General features: G+C 50.4%; 1 protein-coding gene across 4 annotated transcripts in view; it reads left to right on the forward strand.

Moving 5' to 3' along the window:
• Nucleotides 1-21,726, forward strand: part of USP31 (ubiquitin specific peptidase 31) — a gene marked incomplete at its 5' end in the record, with an annotated part of 42,883 nt that extends 21,157 nt beyond the window's left edge. For 2 of the 4 annotated variants that reach the window (XM_082314622.1, XM_082314625.1), the window contains 8 exons: nt 451-545; nt 1,064-1,141; nt 1,639-1,768; nt 3,085-3,204; nt 3,386-3,611; nt 4,458-4,616; nt 5,348-5,500; nt 6,564-14,742. In XM_082314622.1, coding sequence (XP_082170748.1) covers nt 451-545; nt 1,064-1,141; nt 1,639-1,768; nt 3,085-3,204; nt 3,386-3,611; nt 4,458-4,616; nt 5,348-5,500; nt 6,564-8,101 — 2,499 coding nt within the window. In that variant the 3' untranslated portion in view covers nt 8,102-14,742. Of the gene's footprint in view, nt 1-450; nt 546-1,063; nt 1,142-1,638; nt 1,769-3,084; nt 3,205-3,385; nt 3,612-4,457; nt 4,617-5,347; nt 5,501-6,563; nt 14,743-15,862; nt 15,888-21,684 lie in introns of those variants that run through there. The other 2 variants (XM_082314623.1, XM_082314624.1) reach the window with 2 other exon arrangements.
• Nucleotides 21,727-24,869: the final 3,143 nt, after the last annotated feature.

A 24,869-nucleotide genomic window follows, 5' to 3' on the forward strand; every position in this document is an offset into this window, starting at 1 on the left:
GTGCTTTTGTCTATTTGCTGAAAGGGACAAGTAAGATTAGACTGACCAGGTGAAGAAATTGCATGCTTCGCTTCCTTCCTTCCCCCCAAGAAATACTTGAGAGATTAGTGCTGCTGCCTGCACTGGAAATCCACTGGTTGGTGGTGTTTGCGTAAAAGAAAAGCTGAAACATTTGCTCAGTGACTGCATGTTTCTGATGAGAACTCCCTCTGAGAGCAGAGGAGTGTCTTCTCTGGTCACCGTAGAGGAGTTGTTGAGCACAAAGCCTCAGTTGGTGTACCTCACCCCTCTGTTAGCTGCTTGGCGTAGGCATATTGGAGACCTTGTGCATTTGCTGTCTCATGTAAAACACACGTTCTGGGATAAAGTATGTGTCAGCTGGTGCCGAGAGCAGGTTTGCACATGGGTAAGTTGGGTTTGAGTCACAGATGGCTTCTACTCTCTTTGCAGGTTTGCCCATTCAGCTTGCGAGTGGTCAGTGTTGTGGGCATAACGTACTTGCTACCTCAGGAGGAGCGACCCCTCTGCCATCCAACAGTGGAAAGGTGGGTTAGTCCTTGCTCCTAGGAGCAGAGAGGGGTTTGTCAGCTGGCAACTCAGTGTGTAGCCATACAGAAAGGGACAGTCTTAGTGTGCGTGTGGGGAATGGACTTCACAGACATGAGGAGCAGGGAAACAACTGAGTGTCCACAAGAAGCTGTGTGAGGATTGCTCAGTTGTGTGTCAAGCCATCTGGAGTCTGTCCTCCTTGGAAAGGGAAAGAGAATAAAAGTATTACTCCTCCCTTTTTTTTTTTTTTTTTTGGTGACTGTTATTCTTTAGAAATTTTTGTAGATGCCTGTTCTGTATGTTTATTTACAGAACTAACGTACTTGGGTAAATGCAGTTTGCCAGCTTTGCAATGTTCTTTGCTGTATGAATTCCTTTTACTCTTTTGCAAACTTGAACTTTGTGGGAGTGGAAGAAGGATGAAGGGCTAGTAGAGAGAAGTTATATGCATGTAAAAGATAACATAGGCTTCAGATTGAAAGGTGGTTTAACTTCTGTCTGCTCCTCTCTCCAGGGCATTGAAGTCATGTGGACAGGGGGGAACTGCTCATGTGAAATTAGTGGTAGAATGGGACAAAGAAACTAAAGATTAGTAAGTATGAAGTAGAAAGCCTTAAAGTGTGTTCACCTTGAGAGCGATGCTTGTGGCCAGCTTGGTTCTGTGTGAATTGTGTACCCTTCAGCAAACATGAGACCCCTCAGAAACTCCACCCTGTGCCTTGGCTCCCATCTGCAGGGACAGACTGGGGCTGGGTGCACTAGACTTGCTCAGAGTTGGAGTCCTTTTCTCTGTAGTTGGGGTTTTGCATTACGGAGCAGGCTGTGGCTCCTTCCCCTATAAGTCATACTTGTGTGAGAAAGTTTGTCATCTTTTTCTGTCTGAGATAAACTGGAGTGGGTGCTCCCTGAAGCTGTTTACCCCTGTGTTCAGCTGTGTTGCCCTGGGGGGGTTCTCTTGCCAGTCAGCTCTTGCTCACGTGCAGTGGGACAAATCCAGGAAAGAGCTGCTGTTTGTACCTTTAGGATGGCTCCTCGGCAGTGTGGGGAGTGGGTGGATGTGCTGCTAAATGTGTTGTCTCCCTGATGCAGCTTGTTTGTGAATACGGAAGAGGAGTATATTCCAGACTCCGAAAGCGTCCGCCAGCAGAGAGAGCTTCATCATCAACCTCAGACCTGCACTTTATCTCAGTGTTTCCAACTGTACACCAAAGAGGAACAGGTAGGGACCAGACTGTATAGCAGCCAAGACTCGAAAGGTCTGGCTGGTCCACATGCTGCCTGAACTCCCACACTCAACAGAGTAGCTGTCTTCTGCAAACAATGATTTGTTGAAACAGGAGAATAAATTTGTGACACAACACTAGTTACCAGTCCTGCTAACAGAGTCTCTGCAGTGAGGAGAAGGTTGTGGGAGGTACTGCTTCTGTTTTTTTTGCCCCCGAGGTGCTGATAGGAGAACTTATTCCTCTGTACTGCAGTAGCAATGTCTTTTTCTGGCATACATTATAAATGGTTAGAACAGCGTGGCTTCTTCATGGGAATTTAATGCTCTGTCTTGGAGTAGTTGTGTGTTTCCAAGCCTGAGCAGGGCTGGGGTGAGCACAAGGCAACCCCCACTGAGTGGGGCCCCCCCGAACGGCAGCGCAGTGACTGCTGAGCTCAGTTCTCCAGAAGCGTGGCCACTCTCCTCCTCTAGCTCAGCTTGTGGTGTGAGGAGGCTGATGTGGCAGGAGAGATAGTGTGCCATAGGGCGGACTAGAGATGGGTCTGATCGGGCCCTTGCCTGGAACATGTAAGCAATCTGCATTTCTTTGCCAGAGGTCTCTAATCTGCTGTAAAAAGGGATGGTCCTAGAGGTGGACTGCGGACCCGTGATTGAGCTTTAATAATTTTGGAGCCTCTCTTGTCGCTTCTTTCAGAGGTGAGGGAAAAGTTGTTTGACAGCTTAAAGCTCTCTGGCTTCCAAGTCTTCTGAGCACTGGGCTGTGGAGGGAAGTGCATGTCGTATTTGTGTCTTTGAAAAGACACATTCTCCTTGGTGGACAGTGAAAAGCTCTGCAGTTGTAAGTCTGTGCCATTGGGACATAGGGAGGAAGAGGGTTTCCAGAGGGCAGTGAGGTGTCAGAGATTAAATTCGAAGTACACCTGTCGTTTTTCTGTTCTGATTCTTTCTTTGTTGCTGTTTTTTTTGTGAGAATACTCTTACTGAGGCTGCCAAGCCTGCCTGCTTTTTGCCTTTGTTTTTTCTTCTCCTGCACTTCAAAGGGATTGGGGTTTATAAGGTGGGAATAGCTTCTCTGCACAGCAGCACTAGCTGAATTCTGTCTTGCAGTGGGAATTGCCTCTCTGCTTGTCACTGTTTTGAAACGCATCATTGGGAACCCTGCATTTCCAATGAGCTTGATAAATGCTGGAGGTAGATGGGGTGCAGGGGTCAGTGTCTGCACTGGGCCTGGGGCAGCAGAGGAACAGTGGTGTAGTAAAAGCTGCCTTGGAATTTGGAAACTAATACCCACTCATGCCTCTTCCTTGTAGCTTGCCCCAGATGACGCATGGCGATGCCCGCACTGCAAGCAGCTACAGCAGGGTAGCATCACACTGAGCCTCTGGACCTTACCTGATGTTCTCATCATACATCTCAAAAGGTTTAGACAGGTAAGGATGTCTGCAGTGATGCTGGAGGACTGCTTCTCAGCCAGGGAGTGACCTGACCTGACCTGACTATCTCTTCAGAAGCAGCTGTTCTGCCCTATGCATTCCTCTCCTGGGTTTTTGTTTTCCCAAAGCATGGTGGCCTCGCTGCTACTGCAGCTCATGCTATTCTCTGTTTACACAGGAAGGAGACCGAAGGATGAAACTTCAAAACATGGTTAAATTCCCCCTGAGCGGCTTGGACATGACTCCTCATGTTGTTAAACGCAGTCAGAGCAGCTGGAGTCTGCCGTCTCACTGGTCACCCTGGAGGAGACCTTATGGTCTCGGAAGGGATCCTGAGGACTATATCTATGACCTGTATGCTGTCTGCAATCATCATGGCACCATGCAAGGGGGACACTATACAGGCAAGTATCCTGCAATATTATGCATGTTGGATCCTTTCAGAAAGAAAACTATTATATCTTTCTATTGAGTGTTAATAACTTCTTCATCTTTCTTGACAAAAGGACCTAACCCAACTAACTTAATACTGGAGGGGTAACTTTTATGACTTTGAGGAATGGAACAATGCCTGTTGACCCCAAATGTCTTGCCGTACATTTCTTTCTCTGCTATCTTTTTTTTTTCCTTCAGAGTAATGTAACTGGCCTTTCATGTTTCAGAAATGCTCCTGGCCACTCAACGTAGAACTTCTGTGGTTGCAAGAGGCTGTTGAACATGGGAAGCATTTGCACATTGCCTATGCGCACAGCCAGTTTAGGAACTCCTCTCTGCTTGTTCCAGCAGCTCCTAGAGCAGCCAGAGATAGACAAAGTTGCTTGGTGGTTCTTAGGATCGGTATGACTTCACACAGCAGCCCAGAAAATGTGTGTCTGGTTTTGCCCTCAGATATATCTCTGGGCTGTGTTGTCCTGGGTGGGCTCAGTCAGAAGGACATTCACTGATGGAGGCAGACTGCCACAAGTAACAGAATGTGAAGTGAATGGAGCCACCCCAAATGGTGTTCTGTTCTGAGCAGTAATGTTAGACAAAGAAAATCCTGAAATATGAGCTGTTTTTTGTATTCCGGTGGCCTCAGGCCTCCATCTTGCCAGTCAGACTGAAAGAGAATGTGTTGCATGAATGAATCTGTTCCTTTCATTCTCCTCTGAGTCCATCATAGCAGATAAGGTCATGTTTAAGTTATCACACAGCAAACCTGAGAGTACTAGGAGTGAGGAAAGTCTAATAGTAATGTATTTTTCTCTCAGCGTATTGCAAAAACTCGGTTGATGGCCAGTGGTACTGCTTTGATGACAGTGATGTTCAGCAGCTTTCTGAAAATGAAGTCTGCAAGCAGACAGCTTATATTCTTTTCTACCAGAGACGCACAGCAATCCCATCATGGTCTGCTAACAGCTCTGTGGCAGGTAAGCCCCACTGGCGTTGTCAAGGAGTGGTTGTAGTTTGTCTTTCATGGATAGCTTGTCCTTCTGAAGAATTTTCTGCCCAGCTCTGCTTAAGCCCTCACTCTCTGTCCCAGAACTCGGCGAGGCTTGTCTCAGTCTGCTGCTGTGCCTCAGAGGCCATGGGAAACTCCCACCTCTTCTGTTAAGGCTAGTTGTGGCAAAGAGGCTGTGGAGATGGGGGAACCCTTCTCCACCCCCATGGGTAATTCTGCTCAGAGCTGCCCTTGTCAAAACCATGACATAAAAACGTGACTAGCTCATTCCCTCCAGCAGTGCTGTTGGTCTCGGGTAGGCAGCCAGCAACTGAATGTGTTGGTTGAATCTGGGGTGAGCTGGGGACAGATGCGGGCTTGGTGACCTGCTGTTGGAAAGGAAAGGATTTGCACTGCATTTTTGTGGCAGCTCAAGGACTGCGCTCCGCCTGTGTGCTGCACTGATTCTTTTGATTCACAGCATGCTGGGACAAGTGCAATTCTATCTTTCACTTATGGCTGTAACTATTTCATAAGAGTAACGACTTATTCTCTCAGCAGCATCTGGATGCTGTGGCTGTGTGGGCCAGCTCCAGACTCTGGGTGTCTGTCGAAGCCAGTGCAGTGCAACACCCACTTGACTCTCAGTGGTGTTCCAAGGTTTCACGTGTTCTGCAGCTGCACACTACTGGCCTGATGTCTGTGCCTGATTCCTTGCAGGCTCCACAAGCTCCTCACTCTGTGAGCACTGGGTCAGCCGTCTTCCTGGTAGCAAGCAGCCCAGCATTGCTTCAGCAGCATCATCGCGGCGCACGTCTCTGGCTTCGCTCTCGGAATCGGTAGAGCTGACTGGGGAAAGGAGTGAAGATGATGGTGTGTATCAGCACTGCAGTGTTTGTGGGATATTGGGCCACGAGTCTTTCTGTTTCAAGATCCCAACTAAGATAGCTACAAAATATGTAGTTACAAGGGACAGTTCCTCTAGCAGCTGGGGGAGGCAGGCATTGTGTCAATAGGAGCAGATGGCTTCTGGCACAGGTGAGCTTTTCTCTGCTGTGAAAGGATGGAGAAGAGCAGGGCAGGAACCTTAAGGATCCTTTCAAAGAAAGGAAATACCATCAACTAAACCTCTCAATCAAGAACTTTTTATGTTTGTGGTTTTTCTGGGTTTCACTGCAGCACCTTTGCAGGGAGGCTGACATGTCATTACAGCTTAGTATAGGTACTCATTGTCTGCTGCCATGCTGTAGATGACTGCTCCCAGGGAGGTGTGAAGATACACAAATTCACTTGCGTGTGCAAATAACTATTCAGTTCCTGGCTTCGCCTGGTTTTTCCACATAGTGCCTTATAACTCATGAAAATATGGAGATTCAGGAGTCACTCTGAGCATTTTGAAGCAGGTATAGAGATGTCCCTGCAGCAGTGTTGTGGTAAGTGTCGGATGTAGACATGGTAGTTGCATTTCTAAAATGCTTATTGTTGTACTTTGTGTTTGTAAATACAAATACATTGCTTTATCTAAAGAGGTAGGAATCCTACTTTGCCTTTTACAGGATGGTATGGGAAAATATTCTTTCATACAGGAAAATGGAGCATAATCATAGCTGGTGAACTCATTGCTAGCTTTAAGGACTTCCAAGATACAGAACCTGTGTTTGGTCTCCGGCTGCTTGGGGATGAAATGAAAATCTAGTTTTTCAGTTACAGGCTTCAGAGAGAGTTACTTCTTGGTGACCACTAGCAAATAACAGTTGCTGAATTCCTTATTCAGCTTTTAAGCAAGAAGCCGTGCCTGCAGCAGGCATGAAGAGACAGGCATGCAATGTGGTGTAGGTGGGCTGTCTGACTTGCTTATAGAAATAGTGTCTGTGGATGGATAAACCGACTGCAGGCTTGGCTTTCATACTGAGGATGTTGCTTTCTTTCTCTGCAGGAGGATTTTCAACTCGTCCCTTTGTAAGGAGTGTCCAGCGTCAGAGCTTGTCATCTAGATCTTCTGTCACCAGCCCACTGGCAGTGAGTGAAAATGGCGTCAGGCCCTCGTGGTCGCTTTCTGCAAAACTGCAGTTGCGCTCCAACTCTCCGTCACGCTTCTCTGGAGATTCCCCTGTACATACCTCTGCTTCCACTCTGGAGAAGATTGGGGAGGCTGCTGATGATAAAGTCTCCACCTCTTGCTTCGGCAGCCTGAGGAATCTCTCTAGCAGCTACTTGGAGCCCTGTGATGGCAGTCGGCGAGAGCACAGGACAGCTCGCAGAGCCCCCTTGGCTGTCATGGAAGGGGCATTCAGGGAAGAGTCTGTTGTAAGGACATCTAGTTCAGATCTTTCAGATGGGTATGGTAAAAGCTCTGTGCAGCCAGACAGGAATCGCCCTGCTTTGGACCCTTTTGATAACAACAATCAAATTGCCTTTGTTGATCAGAGTGATTCTGTGGATAGCTCTCCGGTCAAGGAGGTGAAAGCCCCCAGTGGGACAGGGCTGGCTGCAGAGAAGGCAGATGGCACCCCTAAGAAGGTTCACAGCTCCAAGGGAGTTTCTGAGCCAGACAAAAGTTTAAGAAAGGGAAGGACAGTCTTATCTACCCAAGAGACCAAAGTCTCTCACTCTTCTCCTCCTCCAGTAAAGAGTTCCCAGAAAGTTTCCCGGTCTAGAAGTAAGACGGACTCCTCTAGGGCCAGTGGGCGACATGGGTCTCCTGCTCAGGCTAGGAAGGACCATAGCACGAAGCCCCTTGAGGTGGCTGTCCCATCGGCTCAACAGAAGCAAAAGTCAGGTTCTTCTCCATCTTCCACAGCTGCCAAGAAAACCCCATCAGGCTCATTGACTAAGGGCTCTTCTACTGGGAAGAGCCGGACTTCAGACCGAAGCCTCAGCAGGGAGGGCTCTAAGATAAGTCTGGGGTCAGATAAAACAAGTGTTACCAGCAGTTCAAGAACGAGCTCCCCGCGAATAAGTCACTCTAGGAGTGACAGCAGGGCAGTAGACAGCAAGCACGTGCGGAGTTCCTCTATGGCCAACCTGCGGTCTCCAAATGTTGGTGTGCGTTCTGGTTTGAAGAGGGACAGCAAGTCAGAAGAGAAAGGATTGTCTTTCTTTAAATCAGCCTTAAGGCAGAAGGAGACACGGAGGTCCGCAGACCTGGGGAAGACAACGATGCTCTCAAAAAAGACAGCGAGTGGCAGTTCCAAGTCAGGCAGTAAAAATGTGCTGGAAGACAAATCGGAGAAAGGTGTTGTCCCACCAGCCTCTCAAACCAATGCCAACATTACCGCAAAAGAAAAACTTGTCCCAAAAGATGCCACACCCAACAAACATTCTCTGCTATCCAGTCGCAAGTCCAAGTCTTCCCAGCTAGATCCCGGAGTCCAGTCTCCTCCTTCCAGTGGCAAGCAGTCTGCTGACAAGCCGCTGAAAAAATTACCTTCCAGCATGCAGGTGTCTGTACGGCCTTCTCTGGAACCTCAGTGAAATGCTGCAATCCAGGTGTCTTTTCTGCTGAGAAGCTAATTTATTCTGAGCTCTTGTTTTTTTGTTCATGTGCCTAATGTATGTTTTGAAGAGAAGTTAACTGCAAGTTGTTAAAGCGCCTTTTGATTCTGCCATCAAACCAAATAGCCACAGGCAGCCAGCACTGATGCAAGTAGTCTAGCAGGAGTCGTTGTTGAACATGAATGCAGCTGTCCCATAGCACTTGTACAGGAGTCTCTTTATAGAAAATGCAACAACTTTCTTCAGATTCAAGGTTTGAAATCTGAAACCCAGTTGTACTGACACTAGTGTGCTTTGTAGAGCTGTGAACTGATATTCCTTTGGTCTTGTTCTGAGCAGGCTGTGTCCACGCTGGTGTATGGCTATGGCCTTGTTCTGAGCTGTGGAGGATGCGAAGGAAACTGGAGAGACTGCCGCTTCTTATGCTCTCTCTCAACCCTCTCTCCCTGCTCCCCTCCATTTTTCAAGCTTTCTAAAGGGCAATATTTCAACACTAATGTTGTTTCTCAGGTATATACTCAGCCAGTATAGGAGGGACTAGCATTAGTGGATGGACAGAAACGTACCTGTGTGTCCGTGTGTACGCGTGTCTGTAATAGATTTTTGGTTTTTGCATTCCAACAACAGAAAGTTTTGCGTTTTTTTCATGAAATGTAACCTGCATTTTTCGTTGCTATGTCTATGAAGAGTTTTACTCTGTCCATACCTAAGGCGACCTCTACCCTGTCCTCTTTAATTACTTTCTTTCTTCTGAAACACTACACTAAGCAACAGAAGAAACCAGTAAGCAGCAGCTGGTTGCCAGCTCATACCTGTGAAAGTGCTAGGTGGGAGATGGTTGCAGTGCCATAGGAGAGCTGTCTTCATGCACCTGAATGGCAGTGATGCTGTTAGGACCCCTGTTCAAACTCCTAAGAAGAAGCGTTTCCTAATGTGCTCAGATGCTTAATTGTAGTGGTGTGAATATAGCATCCGTTATTTATAGAAGTAATGTTTAGATAAGCCAAGTGTCGTCTTGTCTTCTCTGCCTTCTCTGAGCATGCTTTGAACAAACCTCTTCGTGTGGGTTGGAGGGTCTGAACCAAAATACCGTGCAGTACTTTTCATGTTCTCCAGAGCACTGCTACGTTCCTCCCTTTGGCATGCTTGTCACCTTCCCCAGCGGGTCTGGCTGCCACAGGTCCCTTAGCAAAGCGATCCCCATTCTTGTTTGGATGACAGTCTCTATCAGGGTTAAAACACTGCATCTAGTGACGTCTTTGTTTACATGCCCTTCTTACAGGGGAGATTCCTCAAGTTCTTTAAGATTCCTCTTAAAAGGTGGATTCCTCAAGTCCTCTTATATACACGTGGTGTAATTTTTTTTTTTATTTTTTATTTCATGAGTTTTTATTAACGTGCTGCTTATCCTTTTTGTACAGCAGCAATCTGTTGTGTAGGTCACGACATGCAGCCGCTGGGCAGTGTGCTGGGCACGCTTGTCTTCTGAATGAGGTCTTTGCCTGTCATACAGTCGTGTTTGGCAAAGCTTCTCCAGGCTTAGCTTGTGGACAGACCTATTTGTATGTGTGTTTTGTCACCGTAACAAACAGCCCTCAAACAAGTAGTGACTCTGAGCTAGTCTGTTCCACGTCCTCTTTTGAGCTGATGTGCTGACAACCCTGCAAGAAGCCTTTCCCCCAGGTGTGTTGGGCACATTGCTGCTCCCTGGTCGCTTTTTGTACTTGGCTCACCACACATCTGCAGCAAGCTTTGGAGAGAAGTGTTTTGGGGGTACCTGACACCTTGGAGAAAAGGCAGCGTGTGTGTGGAGCTGAGCTGGGGGTGCCACAGAGCTCTGGTCGGTGTGTGACGGTGAGCCCACCTGCAGTGTAACCCTTGCTCTGTCCTGATGCCGTTCTGCAGTACTTACCTTCATGCAACCCAGAAGCAATGCCAGTAGCCTGCATGTTTTTACAATGTGCTGGACTCTGTGCCCTGGACTATGTTTTTAAACCTGAACACGACCATCATCTTGATGCATTTCTTCTCCTGGGTATTGTTTCAGTCTTATTTGTTGCAGCAACAAGAAGCAAAGATTGCATTACTTGCTTCTTAAATGTATGACTTGGATTATTCCTGGATTATTTTTTGTTATATCCAGCAGAGCAGATAAGACTTGCTTCACATTGTAGTACTTAAATTACTCCCTGAAATGTTGATGTTGAAGTATTTGTTTAAGGTTTTATCTGTATTAAGGTCTTGCACTGTGTTGGCTCTTCTCTTGTAACAACTCTTCTAGCAAGAATGTAATTCTGGTAGGTAGTGCTAACTTGGTTTGGTATCTTTTAACAGACAGAACCTAGTTTTCTGTGCATTTTACCATGGGACATTTGTGAAAGGTTATTTTTATCAAATGACATTTTCTTTTCATGCCATTGTTCACTGAAGAAGTTTAAACTGGAAGCTGGTGTATGGTTTTTGAGGTGTTTTTTGCTCCTGTATTGCATGCCTGGACTGAAGGAAATTTGAAGCCATGTCCAAATCGGTGTTTTAGCTGAACACCGGTTTGGTATGTTTGTATTTGGGGTATGAGAATGGTCATTAGAGCTCCCATTTGGACAAAATGGGAATGGGAGGTCCGGGTGCCAAGTGTTCCAGCAGCTGATGTTAAAAGCAGTCAAACCTCTGCAATCCTGTGATATGTAATCTAGCTCTTTTTCTCTGTATTCCCCATAATTCCTGACGGAAATTGCTGCCAGCTCCAGCACTATCTACTCGGCATATGCTGCCAAACTGGATTTCCTACCTATCCCTCTGAGAACAGCAGCTCTGGTGCACAGACTCCTCGCTCCGCAAATGAGCATGGAGCAGGCAGAAGAGGCCATGCTGACAGCGCCCTCCTCTTAGATCAGATAGGATGCTGCCGTTCTGTGGTGGGCTGCCAGCACGTGGCGTGTTTTCTGGCTCAGGAGGGCTTGGCTTAGGGTGTCTTCAAGCAAAATGCTTTGACTTATAAGGGTGCACTGTAGTTTGTGTTGAATGTAAGGCACACACCGGGCAAAATGTGCAAAGCATGCCCGTGCAGGACCTGGAAAGCGTGGTCCCTGTTCTGTGGCTGTGTCAGTTCTGTAACAAAGCAGTTTGGAAAGCAGCTGTTTGCTGCCACTCTGCATCTCTGCTTTTTGGTATCACAGATTTCCAGTAGTATATGAACTTCCTTGCACAGGAGAGGGTTGAAGGGTGTGGGTCCAGGAAACAACAATGTTCGTTGTGAGTGTAAAACCAAGCCTCGTTGCTGTTAAAGTCATGGCTCCATCAGTGATGTAGAGTAAATCTTTCTAAAACTGAATGTAGGTTATTGCAGGCCCTGCTTAAAGTGGTTTGGGGAAAAGCAACATCAGTCTTCTCTCCTTGCTTTAAAGCAGACTTATTTCTTAGCCCTTTCATGCTTAGGAATTCCTGTCCATGTGTATTGCGTTGTCCAGATGTAAAGATGTGGCATGGTACTAGGGGACACTCCAGAGGGGGATCTTCCAAGTCCTAGATATCAACACCACCTTGGCTTTGTGTATTGATCCTTAGAGCAGTGAAGGCTTGAGGCTGTTCTGAAGCAGCCGCTTGTACATGGTCACCTCTTTTCTTAAAATTCACATTTGGCTTCAGAAGCACTTGTGTCTGTGGAGGAGGTGGGTTCTGCCATCTTCTGAAGGTCACCGCTGGCCAGGGATCTCTACCTGCCCCTGGGTGATGGCACATGGGGCCTGGAGGTCTCATGGCGAGGCATCTGAGTGGGATGAGAATGGCTGCTGTCCGGGTCTGCTTTGCCAGTCATGCACACCCACGGTGTGTGCTGAATGGCTCATGGTGCGGCTGCGTGCGGGGTGAGCTGTCCTGGCTTGGGGTGGTGGAGTCCGGGACCCCAGTGCCGATGACCTGGAAGCAAAGGTTTACAGGGTAGCCTCACGCTGGTGAGAAATGCTTTGAAAGGGGGAGGTCCAGCACTGTTGCTGTTCTCAAACAGCTGTGCAAGCTCCAAGGGAAAGCAGGCTTCAAGTCCTCTGAAGGGCTTTATGATGTGTTTCCAATCAACTTTAGGTTGAACTCACCTGCATCGGCCATGTGTAACTTGCATTTCACACCATATCTCTAGTCTGACACTTGCTCCTGTTCCTAGAATCAGCCCTCTGGGCGCAGGAAAGCAGTGCCTTCATTCCAGTGCTAGATTCCTGCTGGAGTCACCTAAAGAAATTATTTTTACCCTTTTTGGGCTGTGTCTTTTGGATAGTGTTTAGTAGCATACAAATTATAAGCACATTTTCAATGATGTGTATTAAAGAGGCACCTTTTATTTGTATTAATCACATTTGATAGACAATTTGGTGCCTGCAGTTCTCTGTAACTTGTAAGTGTCTCACTTTGGGTGTATAAATTGTTAACCCTTTCAAACTTATCAAATATGGCTAAATAAAAAAAGATGCTTAGGATAGAAAATTAGCAGCTTAATTACAGTACACTTATTCCACTGTAAGTGCCCTCATCCGTCTTAGTTGCAGGGATGTTTGCTTTCCAAAGCTGAAACTTGAGCATGATCAACCATTTTTTCTCAGTAATAAAGGCAGTTTTGCATGGCAGTTTTCTCGCTGTACCCAAATGCATGCACTTACTAACTGTGCAAGCATCTAATACAAACCATAGACCGTGCTTTCAGTATCAGAAGCTGCTAGGTAGACTCCAGAGCGCTGCTTTGAGTCTGTACTTCTGTTTCTCGGTGCAGCTGCGTGTCAGCACATAGGAGCATGTCCCTGGGTTCCTGCTTTGTTTGCACATCTTTGATTCTTTCCTTTGCAGAATTCTGCATTACTGACAAGGCTGGAGTGTAGCATAACGTCAAAGGGATCTGAAATGTTGAAACGCGAACAAACTGGTTTTCTGTATTGTATTGTTTTTTCTTTTTTTAACAGGGAAAACCTGATCAGTGTTCTGTATGTAGCCTGCCATTTTCCATGTAACTTTAATGACACGTTCTACATTGTGAGAAGAGGCAGTCACCTGTAGCCGTACGAGCACTCAAAAAAAAAAAAAAAAAAAAAGAGTTTTTGAGTTTTTGTGGAATTTCCATGCTAAAGGAGCAGTTTCCAGTTGTCGGTGTGCTGCCTGTACTGGTAACAGGGCTTCTGCCTGCCTTGCCGGGAAGAGCCGTGCTGGGTCCCAGCAGCCCGTGGGGTGGCCGTGCTTCCCGTTCATGCTCCAAAACCGTGGCGGCGTTTGCTTGTCTGAGCCGTGCTCCCGTTCGACTGCAGATCCCACGGGGCTGGTTGTACGCGCAGCGCGGCGGGAGGCAGCCCGGGGCCGGCAGCCCGTGGGGCGCGCCGGGCAGAGCGGGCAGCTGCCTGCGCGGGGCGGCTGACCTGGGGGCAGCTTGGCAAGGTCTCACGAGCAGCACGTTTGGTTAGCAAGAAGTGTAGGTCCCGGGATTCCTCCTGGGCTGCCTGGCTGTGCCCCTTTGAGATGCCACCTTGCAGCACCCTTGTCTTCACAGAGCAGCCGGTCTGAGCAGTGGCTGGGTGTCGGGCAGGTTCTTGGCCCCGCTCCCCCCGCGGGCTCTGTGCCCGTCCTCCTTGGTCAGCCAGCATGGAGAGGGTTTGGAAATGACATTCCAAATAATTTTACTGTTACCTTTTTTTGTATCTTTGTCATTTGCCTACTAATCCAAAATAATTTGGCGGTATCTAATGTTATCTATGGAGGGAACTGAAATTTAGTTTTAATCTGTGGTGAGATGAAAGTACTACATGGTTTTCTTAATAAAAGCACCGTAAAGCATTTACTATTAGGAGCTTTATTTTGTAAAATAAAAGTACCTGAAGACTTGTACAATATCTATATTAGGTCTAAAGGCTTAGGGAATCTTCTATTTTTTTAAAGGCGATAGCACTCAATTTATCTGCAAATAGTGTTTTTTAAAAGACACAGATTAAAACTAAGTGTAAACACAAATTCCGTTTCACTCTAGGCCCTGCAGCACAAACGCGTTGCGAGAAAGTTAGTGTTAGGTTTGTATGGCATTTGTGCAGTGCAATAAGAAACCGTTTTTAGGTGCTACATTGCCTTGGGTAGGGTGACACAAGGGAATACAGGCTACAAGTGGCTAGATTATTTTCTTGTGGCCTTCCAAGTATTGATTTGTACAGATTTGCTCACCAACTGTGCCTCACCATTGGTTAAAATTGAATTTTAAGTCCTGTTGCAAATGCAGTTTGTCTTCTGGACACAATGTCAGATTTTACACTGGAATATCTACAGTTCTAAAAACTGCATGTCACATCACTGTACACTGATACTGGGACGTGGGGCTTGCCCACACCTTTGATATTCTCTTCTGTATTTTAATGTTTTTGAACTGTACAGTAATCTGGAAAGCAGGCTGTCTTTACTTGGGATTGAACATTGTACCATAAATTTTAAATTATTTGAGGACAAGTGCATGAGACTGTGTCAATGCCTTTTATTATTTATTTGTATGTTTTATTATTCAAGGTGTATGCACTTTTAATATGCAGAATTTATATTTTTATGTTAAAAATCATTTTCTTTCAGAAAGAAGAGTTTGAATATGAGGAATTGGAATTAAGTGCAAAAAGGGGAATATGTAATAAAATACAATAAATTTATTACTAGGCATCCTGCCTGAGTGAGCGTTTTTCCAGGTCCGCATCATCGCCTGAGAAGGCGGCAGCAGCTGCGCAGCCCGCGGCTCCGGCCTCGCCGTGCTCCCCGCTCTGCTCGCAGGATGCGCTGCCCTGCCTGCTCTCCTGCTGCAGGAGGAGAGCGTCTCGGGGCAGGGCTGGTGTGCGCCTGGGGTAACCGCAGGGGGCTTCAGCGCCGGCTTTAGCCACCCACCGTGGCGGCTCTGCCCCCTTCCCACGCAGGCATGGGAGCGGGGCAAGGGCTTAGTAACTTCCCTCTGCATCCTGAACAGGGCTCCTCTCTGCTCTTCTCCGGAAACAAAAACCTGGAGGCCTGTTTTTGTGTATAGACCTGGGTGCTGGGGAGGGGGAGACCCCCAGTCTTACCCCCCGGTGTTGTCCCTGATGCTTCTCTCTCTGCAGACCAGCAGCCCAGGTCCTGCTGGTGCTCAGCTGGGGTCCCTGCTGCCGGCATGGCCTGCGAGGGGGGTGCAGGACCTGGATGGAGCATTTTTGTGCTGGTGAGTTTGGTCTGTGAGCCCCGTGGGCAGGGGGATGCGATCTGGCTCCTCTTTGAGGCTTGGGGGCTCATACCTGGCCAGGAAGAGGTGGGGGTCTCCCCTGTCCCCCCAGTCATGCCTCACATCTGGGCTCAGCCTCCCTGTTCCTGCCCCTCAAGCCCTTTGGAAAGCTCAGGCTTCCACTCGAAGGTTGCGGCTGCCTCAGCTCCTTTCTGTCCGTGCGTTTCTGATTGTGGCTTCCCATCTGCGTTGGCCCCATGTCCCAGGGCTGCGCTCTCCTCGCCAGCGGGTGCAAGGCTCTGGCGGGAGCATCCTCGCGTCCCCTCTCGTGCAGTGCTGGTGCTGGCCGCGCTCTAGCCTGCTCCTTGTCCCCTGGCTGCTGTGGCGATGCAGTGCGCAGCTCCACTGCTTGAGGTTCAGTTCAATAGTAGCCTTTTTTTTAATGGTTCTTTATTGACCTGAGGCTTAAACTGTGCAAGAGTGATATAGTAACAGTGTTTAATTGTGTGCTCCTCTAGCTCTGTCCTAATTAAATATTGTTTTTCATTTAGCAGGGCGTGCGGCGGTGGCTCCCTGGCTATGGAGGAGAGCATGGGCTGCTGGGCAGGAATGATGATGGGCTGCTCCTGCCGTCTCCTCACCTCGGCCCAGCGAGGAGGACGAGGAGGATGGAGTGAGGGGGAGGAGGATGGGACAGGCCGTTGCTCCCGGCTGCTGAAGGGAGGACCCCTCTGTCTCTGTCTCCACAGGCGGCTGCATTGTCTGCAGGGGACACCCGTGGCTGGGTGTGCCGCTCCAGCTGCGGCTGCTGCAGGCACGGCTGGGCAACCATCCCCCTGGCTGCTGGGCTGCCTGGGCTCTGGTCTGGAGGGCAAATGGGGTGCAAAACGCTTTAGCAGTCCAGTGTGTCATCTTGGGTGAAGCACAGGAGGGAAAAATGGAAGACGACGTGGTTGGAGTTGCCTGGGGGCATTTCCACTGCGGACTCTGATCTTCTCCTGCTTGAGTGACTGATCAGATTGGTGGTGTAGGGGCTGATGCTCATGCTTCACAAACTTGCCTTTAAATGCGATTTTTGATTCTTAAGTTTTTTTTTTCTCCTCCTCTCTCCTCCTCCCTCCTGTGTACATATTTTTGTCTTCCCACTCTGAGATGCAGCATCACATACGTGCCCAAATACACAAAAGCAGTGCTCCAGCTGGAGACGCAGGCTTAGGGGTTTGGCGTCGCTGCCGGGGGTGCATTGGTCTGGGTGGGCAGGTCCGGTCAGCCGACAGCAGGGCTGGGGCAAGGCAGTTCGGCGCATGCCACGCTATCTGGGCTCCCGTCCTTGGCTGTGGGGCTCTTGTGGGGTTGCAGAGAGATGACTGGTTGTGGACTCTTACTGTGGAGTTGTGGCTGGCTGCTGCTACTTGGTTGTCACCTTTGCTATATTGTTAGAGCAAATGCTCAGCTCCGCAGGGTGTGGGGTGGGGATGGTTGGGCATTTTCCCTTCATTGGATTTGTCTGCAAGCTGCTGCTCATGGAGTTGGTCTACTCCAGGAGTCAGCAAGGACAGGGGTGGGTGGGGATAAGGTGGAGAGTCTCTTCTGCTTTCTTCTGGCCAGTTCTGGGGTGAGGCAGTTCTGCAATATACTTTTGGTGTGAAGAGCAGCCTCAGCCCAGCCTCCTTATGCCTGCAATAGCTGCTTTTTCCCTGTATAAGCCTTCCTGTCTTGGGGCTGTAGAATATTGTCACCTCTGCAGCCTGGGGAGAGCAGTAAGCTGCACCACGCTGCATGGTGCATTGGTAATCTCCAGCTCTCTGAACAGAACGGGGAAAGGGCAGCTTTGCCCCGGAGCGCTGGCTGGAGGGGTGCAGAGCCGCCATCCATTCAAACGAAGGCGGCAGGATCGTGCCACAGGGCTGGTCCCTGCCCTGCCGAGCTGGCGGGAGCCTGGCCGGGAGCCCGGCACCTCCCCTGACAGCGGAGCTCCAGCTGAAGTGAAAAATATGCATATAAAGATTGCTCTGTCTTTCTCCTGATTGCACTGAGCTTTCCTAAATTACAGCGCTGGTGCCTGTGATTGCTGCGGTCTTCCAGCAGCCAGTGCTAGAACCACGGCCCAGCTCTGGGAGCTGCAGAGCCGCGGTCCGAGGGGTCCCCGGCTGCACATCCCTGGGGGGTCGGGGCACTGCTGACCGCCTCCAGAGAGGCCTGGGGGGACAGGCACTGCATCTGCTCCTGTGCCTGCAGGGGAGGGCACTGGGGGCCACTGCTCCCCCCCCAGTCTGGGGGCACAGGGATTCCTGGGGGCTGTGACAGCCGGCTCTGCTCCCTGCTGCAGCCTGGGACCCCCTGCTTCTCCCTGTCTGGTGTTTCCCAGCTCGGGACATGGGGCATTCGCCGCTCCCTGCCTGTTTGCTGGTCTGACTGCCAAGACCAACTCTGGTTTTGGCACAGCGGCCGGCCGGTGTCCCCAGCAGAGAGCACGGTGACTCCTCGAGGGAGCCTCGCTCTTCCTGGGGCAGGACTGGTCCCAGCACTGAGAAACCAGTTTGGCAGCCCTCCCGCGCTGTGGGGCCAGGGGATGTGGCTGGGGGCTCTGGGCTTCGTCTTGCCCGTCCAGCGGGAACGGTGAGCCGGAGCCGAGCCTCCTGGGGCTGCCCACAGGCGTTGGGTGAAGGAGCTGGTGGCTACACTGGGCAGTTACAGCACACGATTCCCATCCTTCTGCTGCATACCAGAGAGAGTAATTACTTCATGTCTTGTATGGAAATGGGGATGACAGATGTCATATTAAATCATAGGGTCATCACTTATTTATAGGTGATTACATTAAGGAGATATTAATATAGCCAAAGGCTTCGCAGAATTAGAGTTAATATATTTTTGTTTATTATATTTGCCAATATTTCTCCAATCCAGATGGGTTTTTATGGCCACTTATTAAATAGAGAGCCCGCTGCAGTTCCCTTAACCTAGCTGGGAGGGTAGTGAGAGGACGATTGGAAAACACTTGAGAACTTTGATCTTCGAGTGATTAAATTTTATTGTCTCCTTGTTTATGAGGGTCCGATGGCAGGTGCTTTGTGCGCTGTGAAATGAAGCAAGGGCAGGTTAGGACCCGAGTGGTTATTAAATCTGGGTCAGCAGGGGAGGCTGCATCTGGGCGCAGAGCTGGGGCTCGCAGATGTTCGGGTCCTCGACTGGGATTACCGCTGTGCTAAGCCAGGATTAGATTACTGCGAAACGAGGTGCAGATTTCTGACACCCCAGGGAGGCGGGGATGTCCCCAGGGAGCACTGGCTGTGGCGGGGGGGGGCAGGCTTTCTGCCTTGTCCCCATGCCCCAGGAGCCTGGTCTTGGGGCTGGCGAGGTGCCCGTCCCGCAGGGATGTTTGTACATCCCGCAGATGTACAAACCAGAGGAGCCAAGAAAACCACTTGTTCGGCTGGAGGACCTGACCTGGCGGCAGCAGCGGCCCCGCCGTGCGAGGACGGCTGCTGGTTGTGCTGATCGCGGGGGCCGAGGGCATGGAGGATCGATGTGGAGGAGCTGCCTGCTTGCTGCCTGCAGGCAGCTGCTGTCTGTTGGGATATTTATTAACACCCGGTTGCCTCTGAGAGCCAGAACAAAACCCAATCTTTGGAGGCCGTCAATAAATTATAACATATTAGGCACTGTCATCCGTACCCCTGGACTCTTAAATTTTGTTCTAATTAGAGTATCGCTTTTCCTTTCTCAGCACTTTTTCCCCTCTGCTGGGTATCGATCCTTTCTCTGTGGGGATCTGACCAACTGTTGACAATTTATGGTAACATAAAACTAGTACCTCTTATAGCAAAAACCCAGCTTTTAATAAAAACCGCTGACACCAGCCTCTCGCTGGCAGCCTAACCTGATTACCAAATGGATTTAGCAGTTAAGGCCATGCTGATGCCCCGGTTGTTTTGCACATAGGGATTTTTACTGTAACACTTAACGGGCTTTCAATTGTCATAATATTTCATAAATACATATGTACCTAATTGAAAGCTTTGAGGCCAATAGGAAGTCCTGAGAGCGCTCCTGGAACCTCGCCTGGCTGGTGGACACTCACAGCGTCTATCTGATGGTTACTGGGGGCAAGCGTAGGGCTGTAGGGTTGGGTCGCTGAGGAAATAGCTCCTTCCATCTGCCAGGGGGAAACTTACGGGCAGGTTTTTGTCATCTGCAGAGAAGAGACTGACAATATTTGGGAGCTGTGGTGCCCTCACATTGACACCAGAGCATGGTGTTATACTGATGAGAGATGCGTTCCTCAGCGTGCTGGCCCTCGGTCCTTGGGAGCTTGCTGTGCCTTCGTGGCCATGGAGGTAGCAGCTCTGTCTCCCTCATTTTTGCACATGCAAAGCTATGTAGAGGCTTTGCAAAGGCTGTAAGGCCCTTGGCTCTTCCTGACGGAGGGCTGGCTGGAGCTGGTGGTGCTTAATTGCCCTCGAGCACCCTGCAGGGCTCCTCCCCCCCACGCCACCTCCCCTGGGATGAGCAGCACCCCAGGGTCTGCCCCGTGGCATGGAGTGATGGCCACAAACTTGGGGAGCAGAGACTGGCCACTGCCACAAAGCGAGTGATTTTGTCGCTACTGGGGTTTGCTCGCTCATTGAGGCCCTTTCCCATCCCTCCCAGCCCGGAGCGCTCACTGTGTTGGCACTAGTCCTGCCGCATCTTTTCTGGAGATGTTTAAATTGGGGAGACAAGCACATCGTTGGCTGCTGGAGCAATTTATCAAGGCACCGCATGGCCCTTTTTCCACATTAGTTTCATCCAGTGAAAAAATAATAAGAAACCGCATGTCTAACATAATGACCTGAATTTCTTAATAAACGAGTGCAGTGTGGATGGCTGTATGTTTCCACACAGTCTGAGCCAAACTGTGATAAATTGATCCTTCCTGAAGGTATTGAATATTTCTCAAACTATTCATCAGCCCCACGACAAATTCCTCTGTCGGCCCTAGCTGACATCCGATTTTAAACACTTCTTCCAGGCCCCAGCGTGGAGGAGTGGCTGCTTGGGAAGCAGGGACCTTATCATTTTTTAATGCACTGCAGTTCCTGCGCTTATGGAATATTTATAACAAAGTCGTTATTTACCAAACAAGCTGGAGCATTTGCAGGAACCCCTGGTGGGGCAATAACCTGGGCATCTCCTGTGCCCCTTTCCTTGGTGGCCGAGGATCCAGCTGGGGTGCCCTGGCCTCAAATGCCACAGGACCTGAGTCCCTAATGTGCCTCTGGCTGCATGCTACTGTCTGGACCTTGCTCAAGGAGCTGGTGGCCAGCGGGCAGGGACAGGGATGGGGATGGCAGGGGACAGGGGATGTTGCTGTAAGCAGAGGGCTTTGACGCTGGGAAGTCTCCAAGCCCTTTCACTTGTCCTTGCTCCAGCTCCCCTGGCCCTTTTGCCGCTCTCTGTTGGTGAACGCTGCTGGCTTTTCAGGTTGAGGCTGGTTGTGGATTCCCAGACCCGTGGGCCACCGTCCCGCTGGTGTGTCCCTGCAGGCTCAGCGAGGGCGCGGGGTCCCTGGGAGCTGTTGGTGGCTGCACTCTCCTGGGAGCAGGCGGCACGGTGGCAGCCCCGCTCCTGCTCCAGGGCCGCGTCGCTCCCTGGGCATCCCATTACTCCCAGCGCTCCCGCGCCTTCCCTCCCAGCCTGCGTCCGGGGCTGAAAGCGCTGTCTCTGTGTAGCACAGCGCTATCGGCTTGTTCTTCTGGGTGTCACCGATACTGTAACATCTGCTCTCCCTGCCATTTGCTTCCGTCTAATTCTTTTTTTATTGAAATGAGTTTAAATTGTCTGAGAATATATTAGATTACTCTTTCCCTGTGGTTAGCACACTTGTATAGATGTGAATAAACCGCGCAGTTAGCAGCACTCGCACGCGCGCTCGCTCCCTTTTTTAATCTAAAAGAAGCTGGCTCCCTGGGGAGAACTGGCACGTTTCCTAACGACCTTAATGAGTTTCCATAGCTGGTGTCAGATTATCTAGAAAGGCGGTAATGGTGGGGCCAGGAGGTGGTTCTCCCTCCACCGCTGCACCTCTCCAATAGCTTTGTACTCCAGACTGTAAATAAAGCAGAGTTTGATAGCTCTGCCTGGGTCCGCGATGAATACATTTTCTCCTTTAATAGGCAGAAGTGTGTGTGTTGCAAAGCAATTCATGAACCCCATATGACAGTCTTTAAGCATTTTAATATTTTGCAAATGATTTATCATTGGTAACGAGCAGATGATATACTCCACTTCAAGGGTATGGATTATCTGTTAAAGTCCATGCATAAAAGGCATCTGCAAATGACATACTGCTGCAGAAAACGGAAAGTACAACTTATCTTTTGTTTTACAGGAGGGGTCAACAGCTTCTGCCACAGCTCAGGCGATAACCGGCCTCCCCGCTCACTGCTCTAATGACGTCAGTAAATATCTGCCATGGTGGGTCCTGTGCCGTGCTGGCACCAATCCTGCCCGTGTGCTGCCTTTGGAGGCTTCAGCCCATTGAACCGGAGCTCATTTCATGCCTGTTTAAGAGCGGAGGGTGGTGCTGATTCACTCCCGCCGCTGGATGAGTTTATGAGCTGTGATATCATCTCTCAGGGCGCTCTGTGCTCCAAGGAGTGCGGGAGACGTCTGCTTTATTTATTTATGAAGCAATTCATATGGTGGGGCTGGTCGCACCATGCGCTGCTGAGGCAGCCGGCGAGGCCGCCGCGCACACGCGTGTGTGGTGGGGCCGAGCCCGGGTGCTGCCCGGTGGGTTGGTGCCGCGGTGGGTGCAGCCCTGCAGGAGCCTGCCCGGCTGCGGCAGCCGGGGGCCAGGTGCTGTCCCTGCCCGGGGGGCTGCGGAGGGGCTGCCGCTGTCATGCTCTCCGCACACTGTGCTGGGGGGAGCGTGTGTGTGTATGTGCTCGGGTGGGCACATGAGTGTCTTGTTGCCACTGGGAGGTGCCCAGGTGTGGGGCTGAGCAGCGCACCCGGGCCCTAGGTACCCACCGTGGGTCTGCCCCGGGCTGGCAAAGCCACAGCCAGGGCTGGTGCCAGCCTGGGAATGCTCCGGTGCCAGCCTGCCCCGTGGCTGGTGGATCAGCTGCTGGAAAAGGCCTTGCTCTGCTCTTGCCTGGGGGACCTGGGGGGCATGGAGGTCTCACTGGTATGATGTGCATGGGGATGGAGAGCTGCTGCCCCCCACATTTGGAAAAGAGCAGGCTGGGTCTTCGGGGCTTAAGGTTCACCCTGGGTGCCCCTTGGAGCCAAGAGCGGAACTGTGAGTGCGCAGTGTGACGCTGTCGTGCTGTGACGCTGCACAGTGTGACATGTGGTGTGACGCTGCGCCTGGCCCCGCGCCCCGGCTGCTCCCTTCTGCAGAGGACCCGCAGCGTGGGGCTTCCCCCATGAGCGCACAGGGCGTCCCCCACTCCTCCTGCAAAGCCAAAGTAGCAGAAGGAGCCGTGTTGCCTGGTTTTGCCAAGACCTGCTGCACCCCCCTCCCTTCATGTCCCGGCGGGCTCAGCAGTCCCGAAAGAGGTGCTGGCTGTGGGACACATAGCTCTTTGCACACCTCAGTGCCGACTTTGACCCTCTTTCCCACGTTTTGCAGTCGGTGCTGCCCGTCCCGGCGTGGCACGGCTGAGCTCTGGGGCCAAGTGAGGCCTCATGGGCTCGGGGTGATGGTGGCAGTGGGATGTGTCCCCTGGGTGCTGGGCACTGGGCACCTCCCGTGTGCACCCCTCGCTTTGCTGCATGGGCGGCTGCAGTGGCTCGGTGGTCGCAGGCAGAGGCGAGGTGGGACCCTTGCTGCCGTGTGGTGGCTGCCGTCAGTGTGGGGAGGGCATGCGTGCTGCCCCATTGCTATGCCGGCTTCGTTATGGCGGGATTAAAGCTAGTTATTGGATTGGGAGTTTTATCACCTGAATGTTTCCTCTTAGCTCCTGAAACCAACTTCAGCCCAGATTTATTACCTGGAAAATAAATAAAAGTGCAGGTTTATTTTGCCTCCTTGTTCATCAGAAAGGAATGGAAATGTAAGCAAAATATTAAAAATAAAATAGACTCAGTTTTACTTTAATTGACCTTTGATTTTTAACTTAATACCTTCCCCATGTTGCTGCTTCAACCTTTAATTTCTCTTGGTGAAGTGGTTGTGTTCAATGATTCATTCTGTCCTGAGGCAAAGCACACACTGTAATTGGTTTTTAACTTCCTGGAATGTCAAAGCCAGGATTGAAATTTTACGTATCACACCACCAATTCAATACTGGCTTTAATAATAATGTTGCAGAAAGGAAGGCAGATTTACAGCTGTAGAAAAATGTAATCAAATTTTCAGCCAGAATGCAATAAGTCCAAATGCTAGTTTTCATTTGGAAGCTTGTTAGATAAATGTGGTATCACCTGAGCAGTTCCCAGATCATTTCTGCCGCTCCCTGCCACACCGAACGTCACGGCGGACGTGGGGGAGCTGCAGGCGCTGCTGCCTGCGGTGCTGCCCTGGGCAAGACGCAGCCCTGGGTGCAGGATGTGCGTTGGGCACGGGGCACCCGGGCGTGTGGGGTGGCAGCGCGGGTACGGGGTGCCCCCCGCCGCTCCCCGATCCTGCAGCCCAGGACAAGCTGACGGGAAACATGTGGATGGGAGCCACTCGTGATGGCATCTGTCCCGAGCGCCCACCCTGGGACAGAGCCAGGATGCAGCTGGGGTTGCCAGCCTGTGCCTGGGCGATGCCGTGGTGCCCACTGTGGAGCCACTGCCACCCTTCTGCTCTGCCGACCAGGGTGCTTTGGGGGGGGAACACCCCTAATACACTGCAAATGCCAAATAAGTAATCGATTTTGGCCAATTAATGTCTGATAAAAACTAATAACCCTTCTCTCCCTTTCTTATTACCAAATGACCTCCAGCAATCCATTAGTTTAACAAATGATATGCGAGTGTTCGGCATGGCTAATGACTCTGGATTAAACCCAGTGGCACCTAATTCATCAGTGCGTTCCTGCACCGCAGTGCCCATTACGCCTTGCTCTCGTCCATCACTGCTGGTTTCTCATACCACCAGTCGGCGTGCTCCTGGCACCCTTACATGGAGGCAGCCCTGGGAATGCTGCGTGCTGGGTGCTGCGTCCCCTCGTCCTCTGCTTGCTCTGGCTGAAGCCACCAGTGCCTGTGCTGGACTGGACCCTGCTTCACCTGGCAGCCTGGTGCGGCCGCCCCGCGCTGCCTTCAGGAGGGCCAGGGCTTCAGGAAAAGCCATCTCGGGGTTCAGGGACCCCGCAGCCCCGTGGTGCCTTGTGCCAGCACGGCCGAGCAGCCCGGTGCCGCGTACCCATCAGCCATGGGCTGTGTGCATCTCCCTGCTCCACTGCCCATGCTGCTGCTTGCAGCTTCGCTGTCCCTGCTCTCTACTTATGCTGTCCTAAAAAGCTAACTAAGCTGAAATGATTTTCTTTCCTTAGAAGAGCCCTTAAATAATGTATTGCCCTCACTTGCTGTTACTGAATGTTTCAAAAATCCAAGGGACTTTTCCTTCTCACTTGTCTA

Source organism: Platalea leucorodia (genome assembly GCF_965183815.1).
Source record: "Platalea leucorodia genome assembly, chromosome: 5".
In the NCBI taxonomy this organism is placed as follows: domain Eukaryota; kingdom Metazoa; phylum Chordata; class Aves; order Pelecaniformes; family Threskiornithidae; genus Platalea; species Platalea leucorodia.